General features: G+C 37.4%; 1 protein-coding gene across 16 annotated transcripts in view; it reads right to left on the reverse strand.

Annotated features, from left to right (window-relative positions):
* The window catches only part of LOC18428064 (UDP-galactose/UDP-glucose transporter 5), a 44405-nt gene extending 19979 nt beyond the window's left edge, over nt 1-24426 (reverse strand). For 5 of the 16 annotated variants that reach the window (XR_016047034.1, XM_088855092.1, XM_088855087.1 and 2 more), the window contains exons 1-3: nt 24285-24426; nt 10633-10697; nt 10390-10455 (exon numbers count right to left, since the gene is read on the reverse strand). Coding sequence is in view for 7 of the 16 variants with exons in the window: in XM_088855087.1 (XP_088711213.1) it covers nt 10390-10455; nt 10633-10697; nt 24285-24393 (240 nt within the window). In the remaining 9 variants the exon portion in view is untranslated. Of the gene's footprint in view, nt 1-10389; nt 10456-10632; nt 10726-24284 lie in introns of all 16 variants that reach the window. The other 11 variants (XR_016047035.1, XM_088855086.1, XM_088855096.1 and 8 more) reach the window with 3 other exon arrangements.
* Nucleotides 24427-26208: the final 1782 nt, after the last annotated feature.

Genomic DNA, 26208 nt, shown 5'->3' on the forward strand with positions numbered 1-26208 from the left:
AACATTTTTACACGGGGCAACATTCCCCTTAATACCGGTAAGGTGGTTTTTAAACCGGTACATGCCCCTATTAGTATCCTTTCCATAATAATTATATTTAATACGATTTTTGTCATTCGGATTTGAGTTATAACCATACTTCCAACCCGGATCACCACTTTTAAAAGAACCTGGAGAAGATATTTCCATAGAACAAGGCTCATTTTCATCATTTTCTGGTTCGTTAAAATTCAGAAGTTGTCTAATTTCATCCCGAATAACTTCAGAAACCTTTTTACAAGAAGCAATATTCCCTTTAATACCAGCAAGGTGTTTCTTGAATTGGTTAATACCCCCATTAGTATATTTTTCACAAAAATTACACCTTATACAATTTTTATCATTTGGTTTGGTGTTATAACCATACTTCCAACCCGGATCACTTCTTCTAGAAGTAGCAGAAATAGATCTATTCAAATGATAAGGATTTTGTTCCTGTTTTTGTTTTACAAAACTCATATATTGCTTAATCTCCTCTCTAATAGCTTTAGGAATATTTTTATAAGAGGCAACATTCTCCTTTTGTATCTTTTTCATAAAAATTGTATCTAATGCAATTTTTGTCATTTGGATTTGGGTTATATCCATATTTCCAACCCGGATATCCACTTCGACTAGATCCTGAAGAAGACATCTCAAAATAAAACAAGCAATCTAAAAATAAAGTTTTGCACTTACTTTGATTGCTTGAACTCCAAACTCCCACCTCTTAGAATATTTCTGGTGCTAAAATAATAAAAAACACCCTCTTATAGGATTATAAAACTCCAAAACTAAATCAAATCTACCTGGGTGATGTTTGGATCTATTTTCCGTAACTTTGAGAAACACTTCGATCCAATGAAAGTCATAAAAAGATGTTTTCTTGAGGTTTCTTTATCTCTAAAATGGGTTCTTGGGGATTTAAGCTTCAAATGAACCTAAAACCATCCTTTGAAACGCTTTATGTTTTAAAAAAAATCAATAGAAACGAAAAAAAGAAAAGTTCCGCTCAAAGGCGGGGCGCAGACCCTGGGCGGGGCCGCCTAGGGCTGGGCGTTGGGCGGCCGCCTAGGCGGGTTCTGTACCGCCTAGGCGGCCACCCAGGGACTACCGCTCAGTTTGGCCGCTTAAGCCTGGGCGATGCGCTTAGGCCTTTTGGACCGCCTAGGAGCTGGGCGGTCCACTTTTTTGAACACTGCCATCCACAAAGGAGAAGGCTCAGCAGTTAGCCATCAAATTAATAAGCATTTCGGCAAAGGGGAGAGGGAAATCATCTTTCAGACATGTTACATCTAAGTCTCGAAAGTCGATGCAAACCCGAATTTGCCCATTCTTTGTTTTAGCTGGCACTACATTGGCCAACCACCTCGGGTATTTGACCTCTTTGATGAAATCGACTGCCTTGAGCTTGGTTACCTCGCCATCACCCTGGAATTCAAGGTCAGCTCGAAACCTTCTTGACTTCTGCTTCACCAGTTTGAAAGATGGGTCAATCCCAAGTCGGTGCACGACGACTTGGGGATTCAAACCGGGAATCTCATGGTAGTGCCATGCAAACACATCCCGATTCGCTCATAGAAAGGTGGTATTTTCTTCTTTTTCATCAAATCACATGACAGCTGAGATGAAGATTGCCCATGGGTTAGTTTTATTACCCAGGTTTATTTCTTCCAAATCATTGGCCATGGCTTATCCACCACCTACCAATACTTCAGATGGCTCTTCGACCTCCTCCTCATCAGAGGGCAAGGGGTCGGAAGGCTCATCATTGACAGCGAGCACTTCAATCTTTCAGTCAAGAATTGGCGACTCCCTTTCCATTTCCCAACGGTCCAGGGTCTGGGAAGGTTGAGGAGCAAGGGTAGCTCCCACCTCTCGGTCAACTTGGGAAGGGTCTAGGTCAAGAGGAGGGGGTTCGCAGGGGGAAGGATGCAGGTCTTGAAGAGATTGAGAGATGAGGAAGCTTTCTACTTCTTGGGTGGCTTGTGAAAATCCTACCTCAAGAAGAGGGGGCTTATTGGGTGAAGAAGGTAAGTCTTGAGAAGACTGAGAAGTGAGGGAATTTTGCACTTCTTGGGCAGCTTGTGAAGGGCCTACCTCAAGAAGATGGAGTTTGCAGGGGGAAGAAGGCAGGTCTTGAGATGCCACCATATAAGCCGCTTGGTCGATCATGCATGGCTGGGGAGACGAGTACCTGAGACCCGTCTTGGTGGTGTGCTGAACGGCGATGGCTTCCATGACTGTGAAAGGCGCAATCATCCCTTTTCCATCTTTTAGACCTTGATTGGTTGCAGGTTCATAGTCCATCTTCTTCATAATCTGATGAGCTTGGGGCCTATAGAGATCCCACTTTGGCAGGACTGTTGTATCTTTGTGAACTGAGCTCTGAGTGAACTAGAGTCCATCGGGCTTTCAGGATTCTGGGACGAATCTGAACAATGGCTTAGAAGGAATAAATAGAGGTGGAGCCTCTTCCACTTTGGCTTTCCCCTTTCTTATTGACCTCTATTTGATCATGAAGGTCTTGGACTTGCTTCTTTATTTCAGAATTAGCAGCCTGATTAGGGTGTTGAAGTTGGGGAATGGGGATGTTGGTGAAGAATTGAGCCGGAGGTGGAGGATTGGCTGCAGTGACATAGCAAGTCAAATCCAACTTTGGTAAAACGGCCACGATTTGCAGGACCTTTTGGAGGTCACGCATCTAAGTGACCCTTTAGGCAAGGTAAGCTTCATCCTCCTCCCTTAGAGGGACTGGGATGTGCAAGACCTTATGGTCAGCATAATTGGCTTCGGCCTTTCGACGGGCGACATCGGCTTCCAAGAGGAGAATGGGAGGGTCAGTGAAGAGTAGGGCCGGAGGTGGAGGATTGGCCGCTGTGACATAGCGGGCTAAATCCAACTTTGGTAGAACGGCTGGGATTTCCAGGACCTTTTGGTCAGCCTCTTTGGCTTCAGCTCTTCGGTGAGCGAAATCCGCTTCCAAGAGGGGAATGGGGATGAGCAAGACTCTTTGATCGTCTTGCGTATAGGTGACCCTTGGAGTGAGAGTACTGACATCCATTGCTTCCTCATATTTTGGAGTTTGTTCTATTTGGGCCTCCATAAGGGTGGCTCTTGGAATGGGGGTGCAAGAGAAGTAGTATGCCCCTCATGGTAATGAGGCAGCACCTCCAAGGGGTAATAGGGAATATTCATATCAAGAGGGGTCAAGGGGAATATTTTGCTGCACCTCTCCTCTTCCTTAAACATGTTGTTAAGCGATCTCACCACATCTTTGGGTCCTCATGGGATGAACCCTCGGGCCCCCTCATGGTGCGGCTAGTCTCAGCTTCTTGAGGTCGCATCGAAATTGTAAAGTAATACTTTGCATCGGAGTAGTGCGACTGGGCAGTGGGGAACGGTATTTTATCAACATAAACCGTAAGTTGCCTTCCGTTTCAGCTGTACTTAAAGCATTGATGGAGTGTAGACGGAACTACCCCATGGTCATGAAGCCAAGGATGTCCAAGTAGAATGTTATAGGAAGTATCTGTCACAATGACATGGAACTAGACATAGGAATTTAGATCACCAATCTTGAGATGGAGGCAAATGGTGCCAACTGGTATCTCCCCTGACTACTTGAATCCTTCCAGCCTGAGATTTGAAGGTGTGAGATTCTCAACTCCCAACCCTCTGAAGGTCGTCATCAAAGACGGTGATGGCTATGCAATTATTGAGAATTACTGGATCCACTTCAACTTGCTCGATTTCGGCCTCGTTTACCTCAGGTCGAGAAAGATCTTGGATCAAGGCATTGTAGAAATAGCCTGACAGCATGAGAGCATCATAGACGCTCAGTAAGGCTGGAAGTCTCCTTATATGCCCAATCACATCATATTTGACTTTATCGTCCTCGGGGTCATGCACTTCTTGGGTCACCACTGGTCGAGGACGTACAGGGGGTGGTGGCGTAGGTGTGTTTGCGGGCGGACTGGTTGTGATTAGAGGAATAGGAGAGGACTGGCTAGGTTGGTGGGTGTTGGTAGGACGAGACATGAGGTAGGTCGGGGAGGCACAAGATTTTTGAGGAAAGTGGGTGATGTGTTCAGATATGGCACAAGGGGCGGACCTGAGTATTTGAGAAGGGGTGTTGGTTTAGGATGTGTGGATGGAGGCTTTTGGTATGAGACCAGTGGTGGACCCAGGTATTTGAGCAGCTTTGGTTGTTTCGACCTTCGGGGTAGCTCCAGTTTTCTTCCCGACCTTGAGTCTATTTAGCCCACATATGCAATCCTATTATTGACCTAGACCATATAGCATGCCCCATGAAAGGAGGGGGCTTCCCCTCTCGTGGCTTTCCCTTGCTCTTCAATGTCTGGCTCAAGGGGCCATTGAGACTTTTTGGGCTTCGGGTTTTTGAAGCGCTCAGAGTAGCTCCTCAAAAGTTTCTTCTTCTTAGCAGGCAAAGGCCAAAGCATCACCAACATTCGAGTGTAAGTTCAAAGAGAGGTGTAGAAAGAGAAGAAGGCTTGAAGAATCAAAGATAGGAGAAGGAGGAGAGCTTTTAGGGTCGTCACTCAAATTGGACCGAGCCAAGTAGCTTTTAGGGTCATCACTTGTATTGGACTCAAAGAGGGTTTTAACATCTTCACTCTCATTGGACGTGATCGAGGATATTTTAACGTCATAACCCTTGTTGGACCTGTGCAGGGGATCATTAAGGTCTTTATCCTACTGGATCGCTGAAGAGTTCTTTTAGAGTCGTTACTTAAATTGGACTGGTTTGGGGTGCTTTCAAAGTCGTCACCCATATCGGACTCATCTGGGGTACTTTTAAAGTCGTCGCCCATATCAGACTCTTGCGGCATGGCGTGAGTGGACATCTTATTGAGGATGATCTCTTGATTTACTTCCATATTTTCAGCTCGGTCACCTTCAGCTAGGACTTGATGATGGAAGAAGTCCATAAACTTGAAAACTTCGATCATTAATGTAGCTTGATTTGTTGTGTTCATGGTCAATTTCTTTATCACAAATCGAAGGGGAAGTCATTGTGATCGTTTCGCAACGAAAATCCCCCAATTTGAGTGTCGATTGATCATTTTCTTAATTTGGAAAGTCGTCGAAAAATAGAATTTCGACACCGGAAAATCGTGCCTACTTGCAAGCTTGAATAAGGTGTTTTCCCAACCTCAATCTTGACAAACTTCACCTCAAATCGAAACCCTTCGAGTCGCGGTCGCAACAAACTCACTCATGAGGTCTTCCAATGTCGGGGCTTGGAGAAATGATCGTAGGAGTAACGATGTGTCTTGCTTTAAAAATTCTACAATTTATGCATTTTTCTCAAACTTATTCCAAATATTTCTTATGTTTCAGGTATCGTCTCGAGCCATGTCATATGGCAAAACATTCATCTTGATGAGACGAACAACATACTAAAATTTCGACTTGATTGGCCTCTAAAAGAAAAAGTTATGACCCTAAAGAACTCTCGTTTTCAAGAAAAATATTTTCCATAAATGGAAAATCGTTCACCGAGGCTGCGTAAAAATAGTGTAAGTCCCACCCATTTTAGGCAAGTTTTTTTTTTGAAGAAATGTTAAAGATGCCCATTTTAGGTAAGTTGGGCCTAGAAGGATCCAAAAATGTCCAAATGAGTTGAAATTTGGTATTTTGGGGTTTTTTTACCTTCTAAATCCATTGGTGGTGGTCTGGGGATCAAGAAAGACCTTGGCAATATAGCTCTAGTTATGAAGCATTTTTGGGCATGCTAGAGAGTGGCATAACAAAATACAATTTTCATTCTGATCTGCTTTATCTTTGTTTGATCAAGACGAAACTTGGTTGGCATCCTTAGGGTATCAAATGTCACTCTCACATGCTTTTTGAGGCCATGATAACACCTTTACAAATTCTTCCAAAATTAGGCTTATTGGTGCAGGCTTCCATAGTCCATAGGCGTGATGCCTCTTAACGACCATCACGGCTATTTAAGTGTTGTGAAGCCTAAAAACATTAAACCGCCCATGACCATCACGGCTATTTAAGTGTTGTGATGCCTAAAACCATTAAACCGCCCATGACCATCACAGTAGTGAATCTACCATGATGTATTCACGGTCCTAAGGCTACCGTGAAGGCTAGTTTGGTGAAAGAAACAAAAAGTGAAAAAAAAGATTATGGATGAGTATTTGAAAAGTTTGGGATTTATTTCCAATAATCCAAAAATTAAGGTGTACTTTTGATAATTTCCCAAAATAATACGTAATGGAACAATGTATCCACTTCAAAAAAAGGGTCAGTCACAAACTAGGTATATTGATTGATAATGCCATACAATAGTTAATGAAGAAGTGATGACTAGGCTTATGATAAATTAGAATTGCAGGAACGAATCAACCAAAACCAAGGCATTGAAAACTTAAAATCACATTCGGCACAATCTATTTAAAATATTAAGACAAATCACTTTCTAGTAGGATTTATGCATGCAAATAAATGATAGGAAAATATAATACCATGACAACACAATTCCTAAGATGATTCTATCAATCTATGATGATGCAAATAAATCATATATTTACTTCATCAGACTACAAAGATCCAATCAAGAACTTGGAATGCGCAAGCAAGCCGAGACGAGGAAATCAACTACCCTTCACAAATCAATGAGTGCTGATTAAATAAGTACTAGCAGCCAAATCTCAGATTTCTACATGTTGTCTCCACGCATTTCGTTGTTCATTGCTGATATTGTATATCTAAAAATAAAGTATACATCAAGTTGCACTCAGCTTGTGCATACAACGAGATTCATATACATCAAAATGAGAAGAGAGAAAAAGCTGCAAAGGAGACAATAGGAGAAAGGAAAAATATCATACACATTCAATAAAATACTATATACAAATCAAAGCAATAGCAACCAACATGAATTTTGCAGTAAATAAATCAAAACTCTTCATATCTGAAAAATTTTCACGCATGAATAAGTAGAGAAGAGCAATAAAAATAAATGAATTGTAGAGAAGGAAAAACTACTAAAAATTTGAAAAAAGAGGAAAACATTGAGACAATATAAGGTAGCTTCCAGATGGATCCCCTTTGATGGAACTTAGGGTTTCTGTTACCATTTCATGAGCCCCTTGGTGGGGGAGGGTGACTAAGTTGATGCTTTTAGATGGGCAGCAAGAGATAAGAAATAACCATGGTTATGGAGAAACATCTATTTAGCTAAGAGGATCTATTGTTTTTTCCATGTGGAAATGCACATTCCTGATCACATGGTCAAGTTAGATCAGAGGTCCTATTCATTGCAGACATTTTCACAGCTGTGAACCTTGTATATCTCTAGGTTGCAACGCCTATGCAACTTAATGTACACCTAGTGAAGCTATTGTACTCGTAAACTATCAAAAGAAAAAAGAAACTTTCTGAAGCACAATCTTATAACATTTTAGACCATTTGAAGTTTTTATATTTTATTTTCATTAATGAACCCAATTTGATGAGTTCATCAATAAACACAAATCAAAACAACAATATGGATATTAAATCTCACTTTTAAGTCAACCAAAAAATGGCAATTTCAATGTAGACATAAGAAGTACAAGTCAACATTTTCAAAAAATTAAACTGAACATAACTTAAAAATAATAATAAAGTTTGATGCGAAAGGCACTTGGAAAATTAAATCTGGTCTTCTTTCGATCTTAAAAAAGAAAAAACTCTGCAATAATGGAAGAAACAAGTGGTTGTAATCAAGCTAGGGATGAGAAGAAAATATTTCTTCTTTCATGAAAATAAACTCTCTCCACCCCTCACATCTCTCTCTCTTTCTCTCTCTCTCTCTCAAATTCATGTGATCTCCCTATAATCTCTCCCTAAGACCAATAACTCCCACTAGCATAGGACTTACTCTTTACGTCTCTCTAACTTCCCTATCATATAGGAATACCCACATATTCCACGCCCCACTCTAGAAATCCCTTTATAATAGGATACACCATCAATTTACTCAAATAAAGGACCCATCTCCCTAATCCAATTCCTACTTTTATAAGCTCAACGTCACCCTCAAGTTATTCCCAACAAGCTCATCAGTGATCGCTACCCTTACCCACGATAATAAATAAACATCAGTGGTTTAAAAATGGCGAGTCAACCCAGAATCGCCTGAGTCGACACGGGAATCGGCAACCCCGTGCCGATTCTTGCAAAATACCGAAAATGTGGCAGTTCTAGAGCTGAAACGGCGTTTAGAGCGAAAAAATGACGAGTCGCTACAGGAAGCAACACGGTGTGACTCGTTATAGTAACACGGTGACTCGCTACAGGGACCCGGTGCCACATGTCCATGCTGCTTCACTCACTTCACACGCATCCTCATGTGGTACCAAGGAAACATTTATACAACATCTCTTTTCAATTTTTCGATGTGGGATTTGAGAGTTGTACTTGGATTGAAAAGGTAATATAGTATAATAATTTTATATCACGTGGATAATGCCAGAAGTGGCGCTGTGGGCTACTTGGTTATCACATCCTTTTTCAATGTGAAGGTCCTTGGTTCAAATTCTCCTGCCAACGCCATTTTTAAATGCAGGTCCACGGTTCAAATTCTCTCACCAGCGCCATTTTTAAATTTTTGGTTCACCGTTATTCTAAGAACCTTCTATATTTTTAATTTTTTTTACAAAAACCTTCTATTTTTTTTTGACAAGAAAATTTTTGGTTCACCGTTTTTCAAATTTTTTTTACAAGAAACCTTCATTTTTTTTTTTTGACAAGAATTTCTTGTCAAAAAAATAGAAGGCTCTTGTATGACAAGAATATCTTGTCAAAAAAGTAGAAGGTTCTTGTAAAAAAAAAATTAATTTTTCTTGTCAAACAAAAAAAAAAGGCTCTCGCCAAAAAAAAAAAAAAAAGGTAATACAACAAGTATTTCTTGTCAAAAAAATAAAATAAAACGTTCTTGTCAAAAAAATAAAAGGTTCATGTCAAAGAAATAAAAGGTTCTTTTCAAAAAAAATAAAAGGTAATATGACAACTATTTCTTGTCAAAAAAAAAAAAAGTAATACAACAAGTATTTCTTGCAAAAAAATAAAAATAAAGAGTTCGTGTCAAAAAACAAAAAGGTAATACAACAAGTATTTCTTGTCAAAAAATAAAAAGTAATACAAAAAATATTAGGGTTTTAGCGGATTAGCATTTTCCGCCAATTAAAGATTTTGGTGGCCATTTTTATCGATTTAATCCATTTTTTATTGTAATCCATGTATGATTATACACTTCATCCATGATAATTCTATGATATTTCTTTTGTGCGATCTAAATTAAATGGTTAATATAAGTTCATACAGGGAAAGAAAATCTCAATATTCACATATTGATGACAAAAATGAAAGTTAATAATGTGGTATCACCATTTCTTATTGGATTCCTAAAAAACAATATTTATAATAAATTTTAATAATTTTTTTGGATTTTTTTTAAGGCTTAATCCAACCGATTCGGCTGATTCCCTATCCGTATCGCCGATTCACCGATCCGGATGGGTTTTTGGGGTGCCCGATCCGGAGCACCAATCCGTTTTTTAAACCACTGATAAAAATCCATTTCTATCCCCAATGCAATAATTCCTGAAAACTAAACCCAAATAAAGATAAAAAATAAACCCACATCCCAAAATCAATTCTTCAAAAAAATAAATAAATAACAAATAAACATCTCGGATGCAATTTGCATCAAAAGTTAAAGCACAAGGTAGAACTGAATGAAGTTGTAGACATCTCATAAATAAGCTCATCGAATGTAGTGACCAAACTCAGGATTCTATGTTCGCAAGCAGCAATTGCTTGTATAATTCAGGTCAAGGATTTTTTTTTCTCTAGAAAACAAACAAGAAAAGGATCTTTTCTCTTTCACCAGTTCTGCCTTGAAGTCTATATCCAGCATGATGACAACTTTTGACTATTTGATTAAACTTATGCTTACCACTAAAAATTCTCATTAAACCTGCACTTAATACATCCAATTGTACTATCACTAAAGATTTACTGATTCGTTCACCTTTAAACTTTAACCTGCATTAATATATTCATAATAAGTTATTGACAAAGTAAAGGATTTTATGTTTAATATAGATTGAAGGAAAAAGTGGAAATAATGCTTCGATATCAATCTTTTCTTCTGAAAATCGTACACATGAACATATTATGAGAAAAGGATCAAGGATAACAATAGCCATCAACATATCTCTAAAGGACACATGGACTTCAGAACTTTAGGCCAACAAGTGAACGGATTGCATAGAAAGTACATATTGATGTCATTAATTTCAAACTATAAAGAAGTTAAAGGTCAAGAGAACATAGGCATACCATCACAGGTATCATCTTTGCACACTTCGCTAGTGTCTGAACTGGGAAACTCACATACTTGAGTGTCTGCATACATTTCATCTCTGAGTCACTGGGTTGTTTCAACAATAGAAACTCATGCCAAGCTACCAAGGCTTCTATATTTTTTAATAAGTAGTGAAACATTAATCGATACCAAGATAGAATACGGTAAAGTCTCAACCAGAGCCAAACACACTAGTGAAAGAAATGCAAAGTACAAACCTCATATTGACATGTTGTTGTTAGAAAGTTTGATATTGAAATGGCAAAGTATTTGTACATTGGAGCTGCAGGATCCAAGGATTTTTTACTTGCCTATAGAAAGAAAAACATTTTGATTGTACCACAAACAATTAAAAATTTCAACACATTAAAACAGAATTGAAGCCCAGAAAATTTATCAGCACAAAGGCACCAGCAACAGCAGACGTAGTAATGCGGTTGCAAAAAACAACAAACAACGAAAACTTAAAGAACTCTTTGTCCTTCCCATAGGGAACTCTCATAATTTTCTCCTGCCAAATGATACCCATTTACGTCACAATTTGGCACCCCAGAAAGAGCTATGCACAACATTCTAGTGAAGTTATTTGTGTTAAGTTCTAAGAATAGTATATATCAAGGGAAAATAGAAACTTATCCAAAAAAGTGAAGGTAAAACAGTGAATTACCTAAAGTGAAGGGAAAATAGCCGGTCATGTAAACAATAGATCATCCAAGCAAAACAAGCAAACAATCAGACCGCCCTATTTTCCATTAAAAGTAAAGACAACAAGTGTATGTTTGTCTCTTCAAAGAGTACCTCACTTTCAAGCCGGCATCACATCACTATCATCTTATAATCTAGATAAGTGATTAAGCAACTTTTTTCTTTTATTTTTTTTTTGGCAAGCTTCAATTTTTCACTAGGCAAATAAAATGACACTTAAAATTCCGAGGCATTCAAGGAATTCCTGTCTACAATTCCCAGCAGTGTTACAAAAAATGCTGGGCGGCACCTAAGCATCTGGAAGGGGCCTAGCCGCCCAGAACCTGATCAGCCTAGAACCATAAGAAAAATAAGAAAATAAGAGTAGATAAGATAGCAGATAGTCCATAATCCATATTTTCATACAATGATACAACCATAAAAACATACACACAAAAGTAGATAGAAACTATACAATCTAAGACTCAACACCAAGAGTCAAGCGTCTTCAGTCATCAATATCATTATCATCAAAAGGATTAGGGTAAGCCTCATCATATGCATCAGATTCGAAGCCATCATCATCAGAGTCATCTCCCTCTTCAACATAATGCTAGGCCTCCTCTGTTAGGTATGATTAGGTGCTGCAATGAGGGTCCTCCTACCATAGTCAACCTTACAAACTACTTTATCTCCGACATTGAATGTACTTGATCCACGAAGAGAACCAATATGAAGAACAAAACCTCCATATATCTGAACATTACTAACTTGAAATGATCTAGATGAGCCTTCAATGGATCCAATGTCATATATCTAACCAACTTGTTCAGCAAAGAAATTTGTGCTATCTAAACAATGCCAACTTCCGCACCAGCAAATGCACTCTCCCAAAACTCGGCTCCAGTGAATATTGCTTTGATAGTACTCTTGTGATCCTGAAACCATATAAACTTGCTGCTATCATTAGTAGTAGACACTCCCCTCTTGTGCAACTTTGATGTTGCAACAGCTTCCACTTTTATGGCATCCCCAACTTGCTTATTCCTGGCATTTCCCGCCTTTTTCCTAGCTTCTTCCATGGCCACATTAAAACCCTCAACATCTATGGTTAATCCTCTCTCTTCAGCCATCAGCTGCGTCAAATCCATGGGAAACCATATGTATCCCACAAAACAAAACCATCCTGTCCACTCAACTTTTTATCCGAGAGCTCCTGCATCGCCTTCTTAATTTTATTTTTATTTTTTATTTTTTGTAAAGAAAATGGTTTATATAGACAACTCACCACTCATTATACACTGGAGCAAAATGGTGTGGCGGAAAGAAAAAACAAGACTATTGTTGAAATGGCAAGGAGTTTGTTAAAAGCAAAAAATCTTCCAAATGATTTTTGGGCAGAAGCTGTAGCTACCTCGGTTTATTTGTTGAATAGATCTCCAACAAATGCACTGCAAAATCAAACACCATATGAAGCATGGAGTGGAAGGAAACCTGATGTAAGTTACTTTAAAGTCTTTGGTTGCATTGCCTATGTATTTGTCAATACTGAACTACGTAAAAAGTGGGAATGACAAAGTGAGAAATGTATATTCATTGGATATAGTTCAAAATCTAAAAGGTATCGGTTGTATAACCCAAAAACTAAAAAATTAATCACAAGTTGTCATGTTGAGTTTGATGAAAATGGTCGTTTGGATTGGAGAGAAACCATAAAGGAAGATAATTATGCACTTCCATTGAATTTGGAAAATAATCATGGCACAGAAGTATGCAATGATTTGCCTATAAACACATCCTCAGAAAACCCACTAAGGAGATTTAGATCCTTACAAGAAATTTATGAAACTTGTAGTTTCGCTCTCTTTGTTGCAGATCCAACAAGTTTTGAAGAAGCAGTTGAAAAGGAGGAATGGCGAGAGGCAATGAAAGATGAGATGATGGCCATTGAAAGAAATCAAACTTGGGACTTAGTAGATTTGCCTCAAAAGAAAACTGCGATAGGGCTAAATGGATAATTCAAAACAAAATACAATGCTGATGGAAGTGTACAAAAACTTAAAGCTCGATCAGTAGCTAAAGGATATGCAGAACAACTAGGTATTGATTTCTTTGAAACATTTTCTGTTGTTACAAGGTTAGAAACTGTAAGAATAATTTTAGCAGTTGCAGCTCAAAAACAATGGCCCGTTTATCAACTTGATGTCAAATCTGCCTTTTTAGATGGAGATCTTGAAGAGGATGTGTATGTAACTCAACCTGAAGGGTTTAGAGTTGAAAGAAAAGAAGAAAAGTTCTATAAATTAAAGAACGCTCTCTATGGCCATAAACAAGCCCCGAGAGCATGGTGTAGCAGAATTGACAGTTATTTTCATGAAAATCACTTTTAAAAAAGTGCAAATGAACCCACATTATATTTGAAGAAGAAAGGTATGGATGAATTTCTAATTGTTTGTGTCTATGTTGATGACATCATTTATATTGGGTCTTCATTGTCACTTATTAAAGAATTCAAAGACAATATGATGCATGAATTTGAAATGACTGATTTAGGGCTTTTGCATTATTTTTTGGGTCTTGAGGTGAAACAAGAAGAGGATGGAATTTTTATTTCTCAAGAAATATATGGCTTAGACCTACTAAAGCGATTTAACATGTTTTGTTGCAATATCATTGATACACCAATGAATGCAAATGAAAAGCTCAGACTTGAAGATGGAACTGAAAGGGTTGATGCAAAATGTTTTAAAAGCCTTGTTGGTGGGCTGATGTATTTAACTCACACAAGACCTGACATAATGTTTGTCATTAGTCTTGTGTCAAGGCTTATGCACAATCCTACTAAGCATCATGTGGGGGCAGCAAAAAGGATACTACGTTACATTTGTGGTACATCAAGCTATGGACTTAGGTATACTCATGTTTCTAATTTTGAATTAATTGGCTATACTGACAGTGATTGGGCAGGTTCTTTAGATGACAGTAAAAGCACCTCCGACTTTCTTTTCAATCTTGGCTCTGAAGCTATCTCATAGTCATCAAAGAAACAAGCAACTACATCATTGTCATCATTGGAGGCAGAGTATATAGCCGCTGCATCAACCGCATGTCAAGCTATATGGCTCAAGAGATTGCTAGGAGACCTTTGTGAAGTCCAAGAAAAGACGACTAAAATTCTCTGCGACAACAAAGCAGCAATTTTTATGACCAAGAATCCAATTTTCCATGGGCGAACAAAGCACATAGACATCAAACACCATTTCATCCGAGATGCGTTGTCGAAAGACCTAATTGAGATGAAGTATTGCCCTACAAAAGAACAAGCAGCGGAGGTTTCACAAAAGCACTCTCATTTGTGAACTTTGCATAATTCAGAAAATCGCTTGGTATAAAAGATTTTGCATCAAGGGGGAGTGTTATAGATGATGCAAAAAAAAGTGGAATGTAATGGGTAGTTATCCAACGCATAGGTAGTGGTGTATGGATAATTAAGATAGTTGGAAGTTATCTCTCTCTCTCTCTTCACGAAGGTAATGGGTAGCAATCCAACATGTAGGTAGTGGGTAGTTTTATTGTAAACACTTAAATATATGGGCTCCTTGATTTGAAATGTTGTGTGTGGAAAAACTTGAGTAAAGTTGAGTTTTGTGTTTATCTCTCCATGAGTACGTGAATACATGTTTTAAAAAATCAAATTGAGAGATAAACACAAAACTCAACAAAGTTGAATTTGAATTTTAAAAACACATACTCATGGAGAGATAAACACAAAACTCAACTTTACTCAAGTTTTTCCACACAGAACATTTCAATTCATGGAGCCCATAGATATAGGCGTTTACAACAAAACTACCCACTACCTACGTGTTGGATAACTACCCATTACATTCCAGTTGAGTAAAGCTGAGTTTTATGTTTATCTCTCCATGCGTACGTGAGTACGTATTTTTTAAAAATCAACAGAGTTGAGTTTTGTGTTTATCTCTCCATGAGTACGTGAGTACATGTTTTAAAAAATCAAATTGAGAGATAAACACAAAACTCAACAAAGTTGAATTTGATTTTTAAAAACACGCATTCACGTACTCATGGAGAGATAAACACAAAACTCAACTTTGTTGATTTTTAAAAAACACGTACTCATGTACTCATGGAGAGATAAACACAAAACTCAACTTTACTTAAGTTTTCCACACACAACATTTCAATTCATGGAGCCCATATATATAGGCATTTACAACAAAACTACCCACTACCTACGTGTTGGATAACTACCCATTACATTCCACTTATTTTCCATCATCTTTAACACTCCTCCTTGATGCAAAATCTTTTACACTAAACAATTTTCTGAATTATGCAAAGTTTACAAATGAGAGTGCTTTTGTGAAATCATCAGCTGCTTGTTCTTTATTAGGGCAATACTTCATCTCAATTAGCCCTTCCGACACCACATCTAGGATGAAATGGGTGTTTGATCTCAATGTGCTTGGTTCACCCATGGAAAATTAGATTATTTGTCATAGCAATTGTTGCTTTGTTAACGCAGAGAATTTTAGCAGCCTTTTCTTGGACTTCACAAAGATCTCCTAGCAATCTCCTTAGCCATATAGCTTGACATGCGGTTGATGCAGCAGCTATATACTCTGCCTCCGATGATGACAATGTTGTAGTAGCTTCTTTCTTTGATGACCATGAAATAACTTCAGAGGCAAGATTGAAAAGAAAGCCAGAGGTGCTTTACCTATCATTTAAAGAACCTGCCCAATCACTGTCAGTATAGCTAACTAATTCAAAATTAGAAACATGAGTACACCAAAGTCCATAGCTTGAAGTACGACAAATGTAATGCAGTATCCTTTTTTTTTCCCCCATATGATGCTTAATAGGATTGTGCATAAACCTTGACATAAGACTTATGGCAAACATTATGTCAGGTCTTGCGTGAGTTAAATACATCAGCCCACCAACAAGGCTTCTAAAACATTTTGCATCAACCCTTTCAGTACCATCTTCAAGTCTGAGCTTTTCATTTGCATTCATTGGTGTATCAATGATATTGCAACAAGACATGTTAAATCTCTTTAGTAGGTCTATTTTTCTTGAGAAATAAAAATTCCATCCTCTTCTTATTTCACCTCAAGACCCAATAAATAATGCAAAAGACCTAAATCAGTCATTTCAAATTCATGCATCATATTGTCTTTGAATTCTTCAATAAGTGATAATGAAGACCCAGTATAAATGATGTCATCAACATAGATAAACAACAAGAAATTCATCGATACTTTCTTCTTCAAATATAATGTAGGTTAATTTGCACTACTTTTAAAGTGATTTTCATGAAAATAACTGTTAATTCTGCTATACCATGCTCTTGGGGCTTGTTTAAGGCCATAGAGAGCTCTCTTTAATTTATACAACTTTTCTTCTTTTCCTTTAACTCTAAACCCTTCAGGTTCAGTTACATACACATCCTCTTCAAGCTCTTCATTTAAAAAGGAAGATTTGACATCAAGTTGATAGACGGGCCATTGTTTTCGAGCTGCAACTACTAAAATTATTCTTATAGTTTCTAATCTTGCAACAGGGGAAAATGTTTCAAAGAAATCAATACCTCGCTGTTGTGCATATCTTTTAGCTACAAATCGGGCTTTATGCTTCTGCACACTTCCATCAGCATTGTGTTTTGTTTTGAATTATCCATTTTAGCCCTATCGCAAGTTTCCTTTGAGGCAAATCTACTAAATCTCAAGTATAATTTCTTTCAATGACCATCATCTCATCTCTCATTGCCTCTCGTCATTCTCCTTTTTAACTGCTTCCTCAATCATGTTGAATCTGCAACAAAGAGAGTGAAACTACAAGTTTCATAAATTTCTTGTAAGAATCTAAATCTCCTTAGTGGGTTTTTTGAGGATGTGTTTATAAGCAAATCATTACAAACTTCTGTGCCATGATTATTTTCCAAATTCAATGGAGGTGCAGAATTATCTTCCTTCATGGTTTCTCTCCAATCCAAACAACCATTTTCATCAAACTCAACATCACGGCTTGTGATTAATGTTTTAGTTTTTGGGTTATACAACCGATACCTTTTAGATTCTGAACTATATCCAATGAATATACATTTCTCACTTTTGTCATCCAGCTTTTTACGTAGTTCTGAATTGACAAATACATAAGCATTGCAACCAAAGACTTTAGAGTAACTTACATCAGGTTTCCTTTCACTTCATGCTTCATATGGTGTTTGATTTTGCAGTGCATTTGTTGGAGATCTATTCAACAAATAAACCGAAGTAGTTACAGCTTCTACCAAAAAATCATTTGGAAGATTTTTTGCTTTTAACAAACTCCTTGCCATTTCAACAATAGTCCTGTTTTTTCTCTCCGCCACACCATTTTGCTCTGGTGTATAATGAGTGGTGAATTTGTCTATATATACCATTTTCTTTACAAAAGGAGTCAAATTCAATTGAAACAAACTCACCACCTCTATCGATTCGCAAAGTCTTTATGGAAAAACCACTTTGCTTTTCAACCAATGCTTGGAATCTTTGAAACATTTGAAATGCCTCAGAGTTTTGTTTGAGAAAATATACCCCAACAAATTCTACTAAAATCTTGAGAAAATATACCCAACACATTCTACGAAAATCATCAATAAATAACAAGAAATATTTGCTGCCACTAAAGGATTTGGTTTGCATTGGGCCACACACATCAGCATGAACTAATTCAAGTGGGCATTTTGCTCTCCATGCCATTCCTACTGGAAATGACATTCATTGTTCCATAAAAACAGGCTTCACAAAGTTCACCATCATCACAAATTTTTGGTAAGCCATTCACCATTTCCTTTTGGTTCAATAATTTTAACCCCTTAAAGTGAAGATGTCCATATCTCATATGCCATAAGTGAGATTCATTTCTAACATTTGCAACCAAAGCGTGATTTTCTAAGCATGACAATTCAAAAGGGAACATCTTATTTTCAACCATTCGAACATTTGCAATAGTCAAACCAGATTTTTTATCGCTAGTAGAGCATTTATCATGATCAAATAAAATGGAATAACCCCTTCGCATCAATTGCCCAATGCTTAATAGATTATGTGCAAGATTTGGAACAAATAGACCATCATTTAGTTCCTTAACCTTACCAGATGTAGTTTTTAATACAACTATTCCTCTACCATCAACTTGCACTTGCTTATCATCCCCAAGTCGAACCTGCATCTTCACAGTTTCATCAATATTTTGAAAAATATTCCTTAAGCCCGACATGTGGTTACTGCACCCACTATCCAAAAACCAAACATCATTAACAGTCTCTTTTGCATACATACATGCTAGAAACAAGCTAGTTTCATCTGATTCCTTTTCTTCCACAAAATTAGCTTGTTGGTTTGGCTTAAGATACCAACATTCACTTTTAATATGACCAAATTTTTTGCAATGAAAAAATTGAGTACTCTTGGTATGTTTACCTTCTCCATTTGCATTTTTTCCTCTTTCCTCACTTGGTGAATTTCTTTGGTCATAAGTGTAACCAAATCTTCCTCTTCCTCTGCCTCTACCTCTACCTCTACCTCTACCATTATATCCTCCTCTCCCACGTCCTCTACCTGCATATCTCTCAAAATTATTATAATTTTCGAGGACGACTCCACCTTAGATTGAAATGCCTGCTCTTCATTTTTGTCCAATAACTTGTTAATCCCTTTTTCATGTGCTTGCAAAGAACCCATTAGTTCATCAAACAAAAACAACATCCAAGTCTTTACGTTCTTCTATTGCAGCGACTACATGAGCAAATTTAGGAGGTAAACTTCTCAAAACTTTTTCAACTAACATTTTATCAGAAATATCTTCTCCAAATGATTTCATTTGATTTACTATTGTATTCACTCTAGCAAGAAAATCTTGAATTGTCTCATTATTTTTCATAAGCAAAGTTTCAAATTCTTGTCGGAGTGATTGGAGTTTTACTGTTTTTACCTAATTTGTTCCTTGATACTCCCTTTGCAAAATATTCCAAGCCTCGTTCGAAGAAGTTGCAAAAGAAATCCTTGAAAAAATTGACTCATGAACTGCTTGCTGTATGAAAAATAATGCCCTCAAATCCTTCTTTTTATTTTCTCTTATATCTGTCCTTTGGGCTACAGTGAGTCTAGCCTCTTCACCTGGATGCTTTACACAACCATTCTCAACTACATCCCATAAATCTTGAACTTGAAACATTAACTTCATTTCAACACTCCAATGCTCATAGAAATCTCCTTTAAAAATCGGAGTTGATGGTTGAGAAATATTTGAGTTGCTATTGTTTGCCATATAGAAAAATGCACGAAAATAAAGAAATTTGTGTCACCTTCCTTTGAGTTTTGTCTCTATCCTCCTCTCCAAGTAATAAATCTCCACCAATGCCAATCTCTTAGGCAACTTGGCTCTCCAATGCCTATCTTTGGCAACCTCGCTTTGATACCACTGTTGATTTTTAAAAACACGTACTCACATACTCATGGAGAGATAAACACAAAACTCAACTCTGTTGATTTTTAAAAAACACGTACTCACGTACTCATGGACAGAGAAACACAAAACTCAACGTTACTCAAGTTTTTCCACACACAACATTTCAATTCATATAACCCATATATATAAGCGTTTACAACAAAACTACCCACTACCTACGTGTTGGATAACTACCCATTACCTACGTGAAGAGAGAGCGGGCCTCCACTGTTTCTTCTAAATCTGCCTCTTCCTCCACTTCCTCTACCCACATCTTACTCTGGGCAGATGAGGCCCTAGGAGCCTTGTCTGCTCTACGAGGTGCCTCTTCACCCTTTTCTTGCTTTTTGTACTTCACTAAACTCAAATACTATTTAATCCCCTCCCTGGTAGCCTCAGGAACATTTTTACACAGGGCAACATCCTCCTTAATATCGGCAATGTGTTTCTTGAACCGGTAAAATACTCCCATTAGTATCTGTTCTACAATAATTACACCTAATACAATTTTGTCATTCGGATTCGCGTTATGACCATAGTTCTAATGTGGATCACCACTTCTAGAAGAACCTAGAGAAGATATTTTTATATAACAAGTCTTATTTTCTTTCTTTTCTGATTGTATTAAATTCAAATATTGTCTAATCTCACCCCTAATAGCTTCAAGAGCCTTTTTACAAGAAGCAACATTCCCTTTAAGTAGGCTAGGTGCTTCTTGAATCGGTTAATACCCCCATTAGGATCTTTTCACAAAAATTACACCTTATACAATTTTTATCATTTGGTTTGGGGTTATAACCATACTTCCAATCCAGATCACCTTTTCTGACAAAACTAGAAATAGACCTATCCAAATGACAATGACTTTGTTCTTGTTTGTGTTTTATTGAAGTCATATATTGCTTAATCTCCTATTCGATAGCTTCAGGAACATTTTTACATGGGGCAGCATTCCCCCTAGTACCGGCAAAATGTTTCTTAAACCGGTTTATGCCTCCTTTTGTATTCTTTTCACAATAATTGCATCTTATGCAATTTTTATCCAAAGGATTCGGGTTATAGCCATATTTTCAACCCGTATCACCACTTTGACTAGATCCTGAGGAAAACATCTCACAATAATACTAGCAATCTAGAAACTAATTTTGCACTTATTTTGATTGCTGGATCTCCAAACTTCCACCCCTAGGATGTTTTCACAATAACTACAATAACTATAAAAAAAATAGTGAAAATTACAAAACACCCCCCAAAATGCACTATCTATGCAACTTACCGCCATCCAAACCTTTTCGCTCACTTTTTTCCCCACAATAAACTTTCTATGCAAAAACCCCCCCAAAGTAAAAAGTTCCTTTTTTTAAACAGAAATGCCCTTCCCATACAAAATAATCGATTTGACGAGATTTGACGTCTCACAAGTTCTACTGCCGGAGCGCCCTTTGCCAATGCCGGAGCACCCTTTGCTACTGCAGGAGCGCCCTTTGCTACTGTCGGAGCACTGTGTCTCACAAGTTTTACTGCCGGAACGCCCTTTGCTACTGTCGGAGCGTTGTGTCTCACAAGTTCTATTGTCGGATCGCCTTTTGCAACTGTCGGAGCACCCTTTGCAGCTGCTGAAGCGCCCTTTGCAACTGTCGGAGCACCCTTTGCTACCACCGGAGCGTTGTGTCTCACAGGTTCTACTGCCGGAGAGAGGCGTGTGCAATAGTGTTAAGGGTAGTTTAGTCTTTTTTTTTTATTTTTTTTGGATTGGGGGGATTATTTGCATAGAAAGTTTGTTGTAGAGAAAAAACTGAGAGAAAAGGTTAGGTTGGGCGTAAGTTGCATAGATAGTGTAGTCTTGGGGGTTTTTTGTAATTTTCCCAAAAAATTAAATGACTACAATAATTTAGGATGTTTTCACAATAACTACAAAAAATCTAGGATGTTTTCACAATAACTACAAAAAATCTAGGATGTTTTCACAATAACTTTGCACTTATTTTGATTGCTCGATATCCAAACTTCCACCTCTAGGACTTTTTCTAATGCTTAAATATTCAAAAACACCTTCTAATAAGCCTACAAAAAACTCCAAATGCAAATCTAATCTCAATGGGTGACGTTGGGTGATGTTTGGATCTATTTCTTGTAACTTTGATAAACCCTTCAATCTTATGAAAATCACAAAATCTAGTTTTTTGAAGTTTTACTCTCTCTAATATGGGCTCTAATGGGTTTAAATTTCAAATGAACCTAAAACCCACCTTTCAACCTTTAAAAAAAAAAAAAAAATGCTCCTCAACAAAGGTCATTTCCACCCCTACTGCCTAGGTGGCCGACTTTTTCATCACTGACAGCATCCAATGGAACCTGAGCAACCTAAATCTAGAATGACACCTAAAAAGGATGAGGTAGATCAAACTAACCTAACTGCCCTAATGTCTCCCTAAATCAAGAATTGTTTCCCATGCACCAATAATGGTATTCCGCTACAGCGAATATCACCAGTGATGAAATCTAAGACATCCCAATAGCCCAAAAAGTACCATCTTGATGAGTCTCCCATCGCATCTCTTCACATCAGCACCATATTTATTAAACAAGTTCGAAGCCCAAAACTAAGACAAGTTTGGCTTGAGCATGTTTACTACATTAAAATTATCTCTCTGTTTATCTACACACACACACGCACACACATGTTTATGTGTGTGTGTCTTAGATATTATATTTAATAAAATCATTTAATATAACACGTTATAACAAAAAACAAAAATACTCATATCACATTTATGGCTCTGCTCATTTATGGGTCTATTTAAGTAAAAGAGTCAGGCCAAGTCAAGCTCAAGCTGGCCCTCCATCCAAGACATGCTGGAACATGTCAAGCTCGGCTCAGCTCTGCTTGGTGTCCCCTACCAGTGCATTGGTAGTATGACCAACTAGTCACATTGATAGAACAAGTACATAAATAAATCTGCCCATGTGGCACTATAGCTAACATCTAAATGCAAATTAAAATTAACATAAATTCTCATAAAGTGCAAAACCATATGCCTTAAACTGCATGTATTTAGGACCTAATTAATCTCTGTCCCAAACAGCAGCTAACATCTAAATACCAATAAAATTAGCATAATATTCTTATAAAATGCAAAAACATATGCCTTAAACTACATGCATTTAGGACCTAATAAATCTTTGTCCCAAACAGCAGAAGGTGTAATCACTTGAACTACATGCAAGCATACATATGCTATGCAACACAGATGGAATGCCAATATCAGGTGAAACAAAGTTTTAAGTATGATGATCAAAGCAAAGAGAAAAGGGCTAAACTGACCTAATTTATTTCTGATAACAAAGTTCAAGGATCAAGTCATTGATCTCTCAAACAAATGGGACATTTACTACACTGGTCCACAACCTATGGAGCAATAACACTATTAAATGGGCATATCAGTTGTGTCTCCAACAAACATAAAAGGAAAAAGAAAAAAAAAAACCTAGTGGTTCTCCACTCTCCAATAGTAATACCACATTGTTGTACCTCCTTGGAAAGATTATGAAGTACAGCTTATGGTTAAGAAAGAAGATAAATGAAAATGATATATAGAGCTTCAATCATTTGACACAACCCAGGGCTAGACCAAAGTGGAATCCGTAGGATCAGTGTTTGTAATTAGAAAAATATAGAGATAGTGATTAAATATCCTCCCCTCAAAAAAATAGATAACTATCAAGTGTCCTGAAGAAAAAGAATGGAATTTTGCAACCAAATTTGGCATATCTGACAATGCAGTTTAGAAAGACTAAATATATTTCATAAATTCTCCAATAACATAACTAGAATGGCACAAGGTAAGAATTAAAAAGAAACAAATATATGAGTGAATCAGGTCTAGGACTTTCAGTAATGTGTATTGGAATAGACAGCTACAACAAGTTTGAAATTTCCAGATAATTCACCACATGCTTAGGCTCCAAAAAAAAACTGAGAATTCTTAACATCAAACTAATGATCTGAGTCTGAAAAATAAAGATGAAAAGACCAGACAACACACCAACAAATTTAGAAAAACGCATATAACACATCCACTATGAAGTCTTACAAGACAGTCATGATCAAAATTTACCGGATAAAAAAATATGAGGACAAAGACAAATCATCAATTAGAAAAATGAATGAGAAAAAAAAATTTAAGAAACATTTGCATGAACGTGCAAAGAAAGCAAGTCTTCGACTTTCCCCTTCAAAAGTAAGTTTCACCACAAATTCTGCTTCAAATTTAAACTATTGATAAATCAACATAATATAGAAATAACCCAAGACCAGAAGGAGGCAATGAGCAATCTACCAGTTGTTTCTATGTAAAGTTTCATTGCAAATTCTCTTTCTAAATTATCCCACATATCAAGATTCATAAGCTCATGACCATAAGACCCATTGGAGAAAAACCCGATAACTCTTTTTTCATTTATCCGAAGTTTCCTCAAATTTTTCCTTCTCGACACAAATTACGTTTCTCAAATCTAAACCACTTCATACATCAAAATTCAAAACACCCACAATTGAAATCCCCAAAGGCGAAAAACCCAGCATCCTATTCCAGGTACTAAAGATCAAGATTCTAGTGAGAGAAATTATTCCATATTTGATCACTTCAACTGAGAAAAGACTTACTTGTAAGACGCCATAGATGACCAGAGTACTCATGATCCCTGCAACAGAGAAAACCCATTTCCAGATACTTTGTTTCGTCACAAGAGTTTTTAGAAGAGGCAGCGGCCATGGCCAACCCAACTCAAGCCGAACTGCGAATTCAGGCCATTTTTATGCAAAAGAAAAGAAAGGTAGACTCTAATTTGATTGTTTAGAGCCTAGGCTCTACACAAACGGCACCCATTTTTAAAGGAACATACTATTCGCATCCAGATTTTAGCTACTTCCACCCTTAACTTTAATACTTCAACCTTTAAACCAGGTGGTGTTATCATAAATCTGATTGAAAAGGTTGTCACCTGTGTCTTGGGTGGCAATAGCAATAACATGCATAAAAATAACAAATTTCCATTTAGAAACCGCCCCGATATTTACTTGATGACTGAATTTCCCCGTCTTGAGGAAGACGACCTTCGTGCATGCGTTCCCATGAGCTCTCTAAAAACGTGCCGAAATTATGTCCCGAAATTTCGTGATAAATTTCGACTTCTAACTCGATTTGGTTTTCGAAGGAATTCTTGCAAAAGCCTTTGGAATGAATGATATTCGAAGGTTGTGAAAGAAAAAGCCCATTCCACAAAAAAAAAAATTTTGGCATTCTTTTTGTAACTCCTTTCCCTAATGCATCTTCTCTATAATTTTATATGCCGCTCCCTCACGATTTCAGGTAAAATGGATTTACAAATTCCTAACAATGCTCTTTGTTCATTATTGAGATATTATTCTCTCAAGTGCGCACGGGGTGCAATTAGGAAATCTTTATCATTGATGTTAATCCTATCTTCAAATTATGAGATCCCAAAATTAATGTTAGGTGGGGTTTTACCTGGGAGAGTACATGAATAGTATGTACTCCTAAGTGAGTATAATATATTTTGGCTATACGAGGGGTCGGTATTTGTGTATTTGCTTTGGCTTGAAAAGTTTGCTAGAAGTTAAAACCAAGGTTTAAAAGAAAGGAAAAATTACAAAACACCTCAAAATTCAGACTTCCTAATAACTTCCCCCCACCAAAGTTTTTTTTTTCTTTTTTTTTTTTTTGGCAATTTTTACCTTAAATTTAACTTTTCTAGCAAATACTTCAAAGTCAAAAAGTCATATTTTTTGACGAAAATACTCATACCCATACAACCAAATATTAACGTAGAAAGAATGCGGTCCAGCACAAATTTAGGGCAGTCTGGCACTTTGAGCTGTTGGAAAGCATGGATATGGGCAATCTGGCACTTTGGGCTCATGGAAAACGTAGGTCCGGCAAAAAATAAGAGCGGTCTGACACTTTGGGCTTCTAGAAAGCATGTGGTCCGACGTAAAATAGGGGCAGTCTGGCACTTTGGGCTTCTGGAAAGCATGTGTCCGGCATAAAATAAGGCGGTCTGCCACTTTGGGCTCCTGGGAAGCATGCAGTTCGACACAAAATAACGGTGTTTCGACTCTTTGGCTCTGGGTTCTTAAGGGGTCCGACAGTTGTTGCATTGGGTCCGACACTTTGGTAGCAAGCGACTCCACGTCAATGTTTAGCTATATGGGTATGGACATTTTTGTAAAAAAATGACTTTTTGACTTGGGGGTATTTGCTAGGAAAGTTAAATTTGAGGTAAAAGTTACTAAAAGAAACTTGATTGGGGGAGTCTGTCTAACTCGAGAAAAGTTTCATGTTATTATGGTCTAATGGCGATTGTCAAGGTTAGCTCAGATGCCTTAGGCATGTTTGACAACGTGAGCATGGAAAATTTATCGGATTTGGAGATCTTGACTCACGATCACTTATGTTCTAAAGACCTACAGCAAGAGAATACCGTATTTGAAAGCCACTAATTATTTTGAAAACTATTAGGTGCTTGTATTTCTCACTGATCTACGCGAAAAAAAAAAAAACTTATGT

This window comes from Amborella trichopoda, chromosome 13, assembly GCF_054954075.1.
Source record: "Amborella trichopoda isolate Santa Cruz 75 chromosome 13, AtrichopodaSantaCruz75HAP2 v2.0, whole genome shotgun sequence".
Taxonomy (NCBI): domain Eukaryota; kingdom Viridiplantae; phylum Streptophyta; class Magnoliopsida; order Amborellales; family Amborellaceae; genus Amborella; species Amborella trichopoda.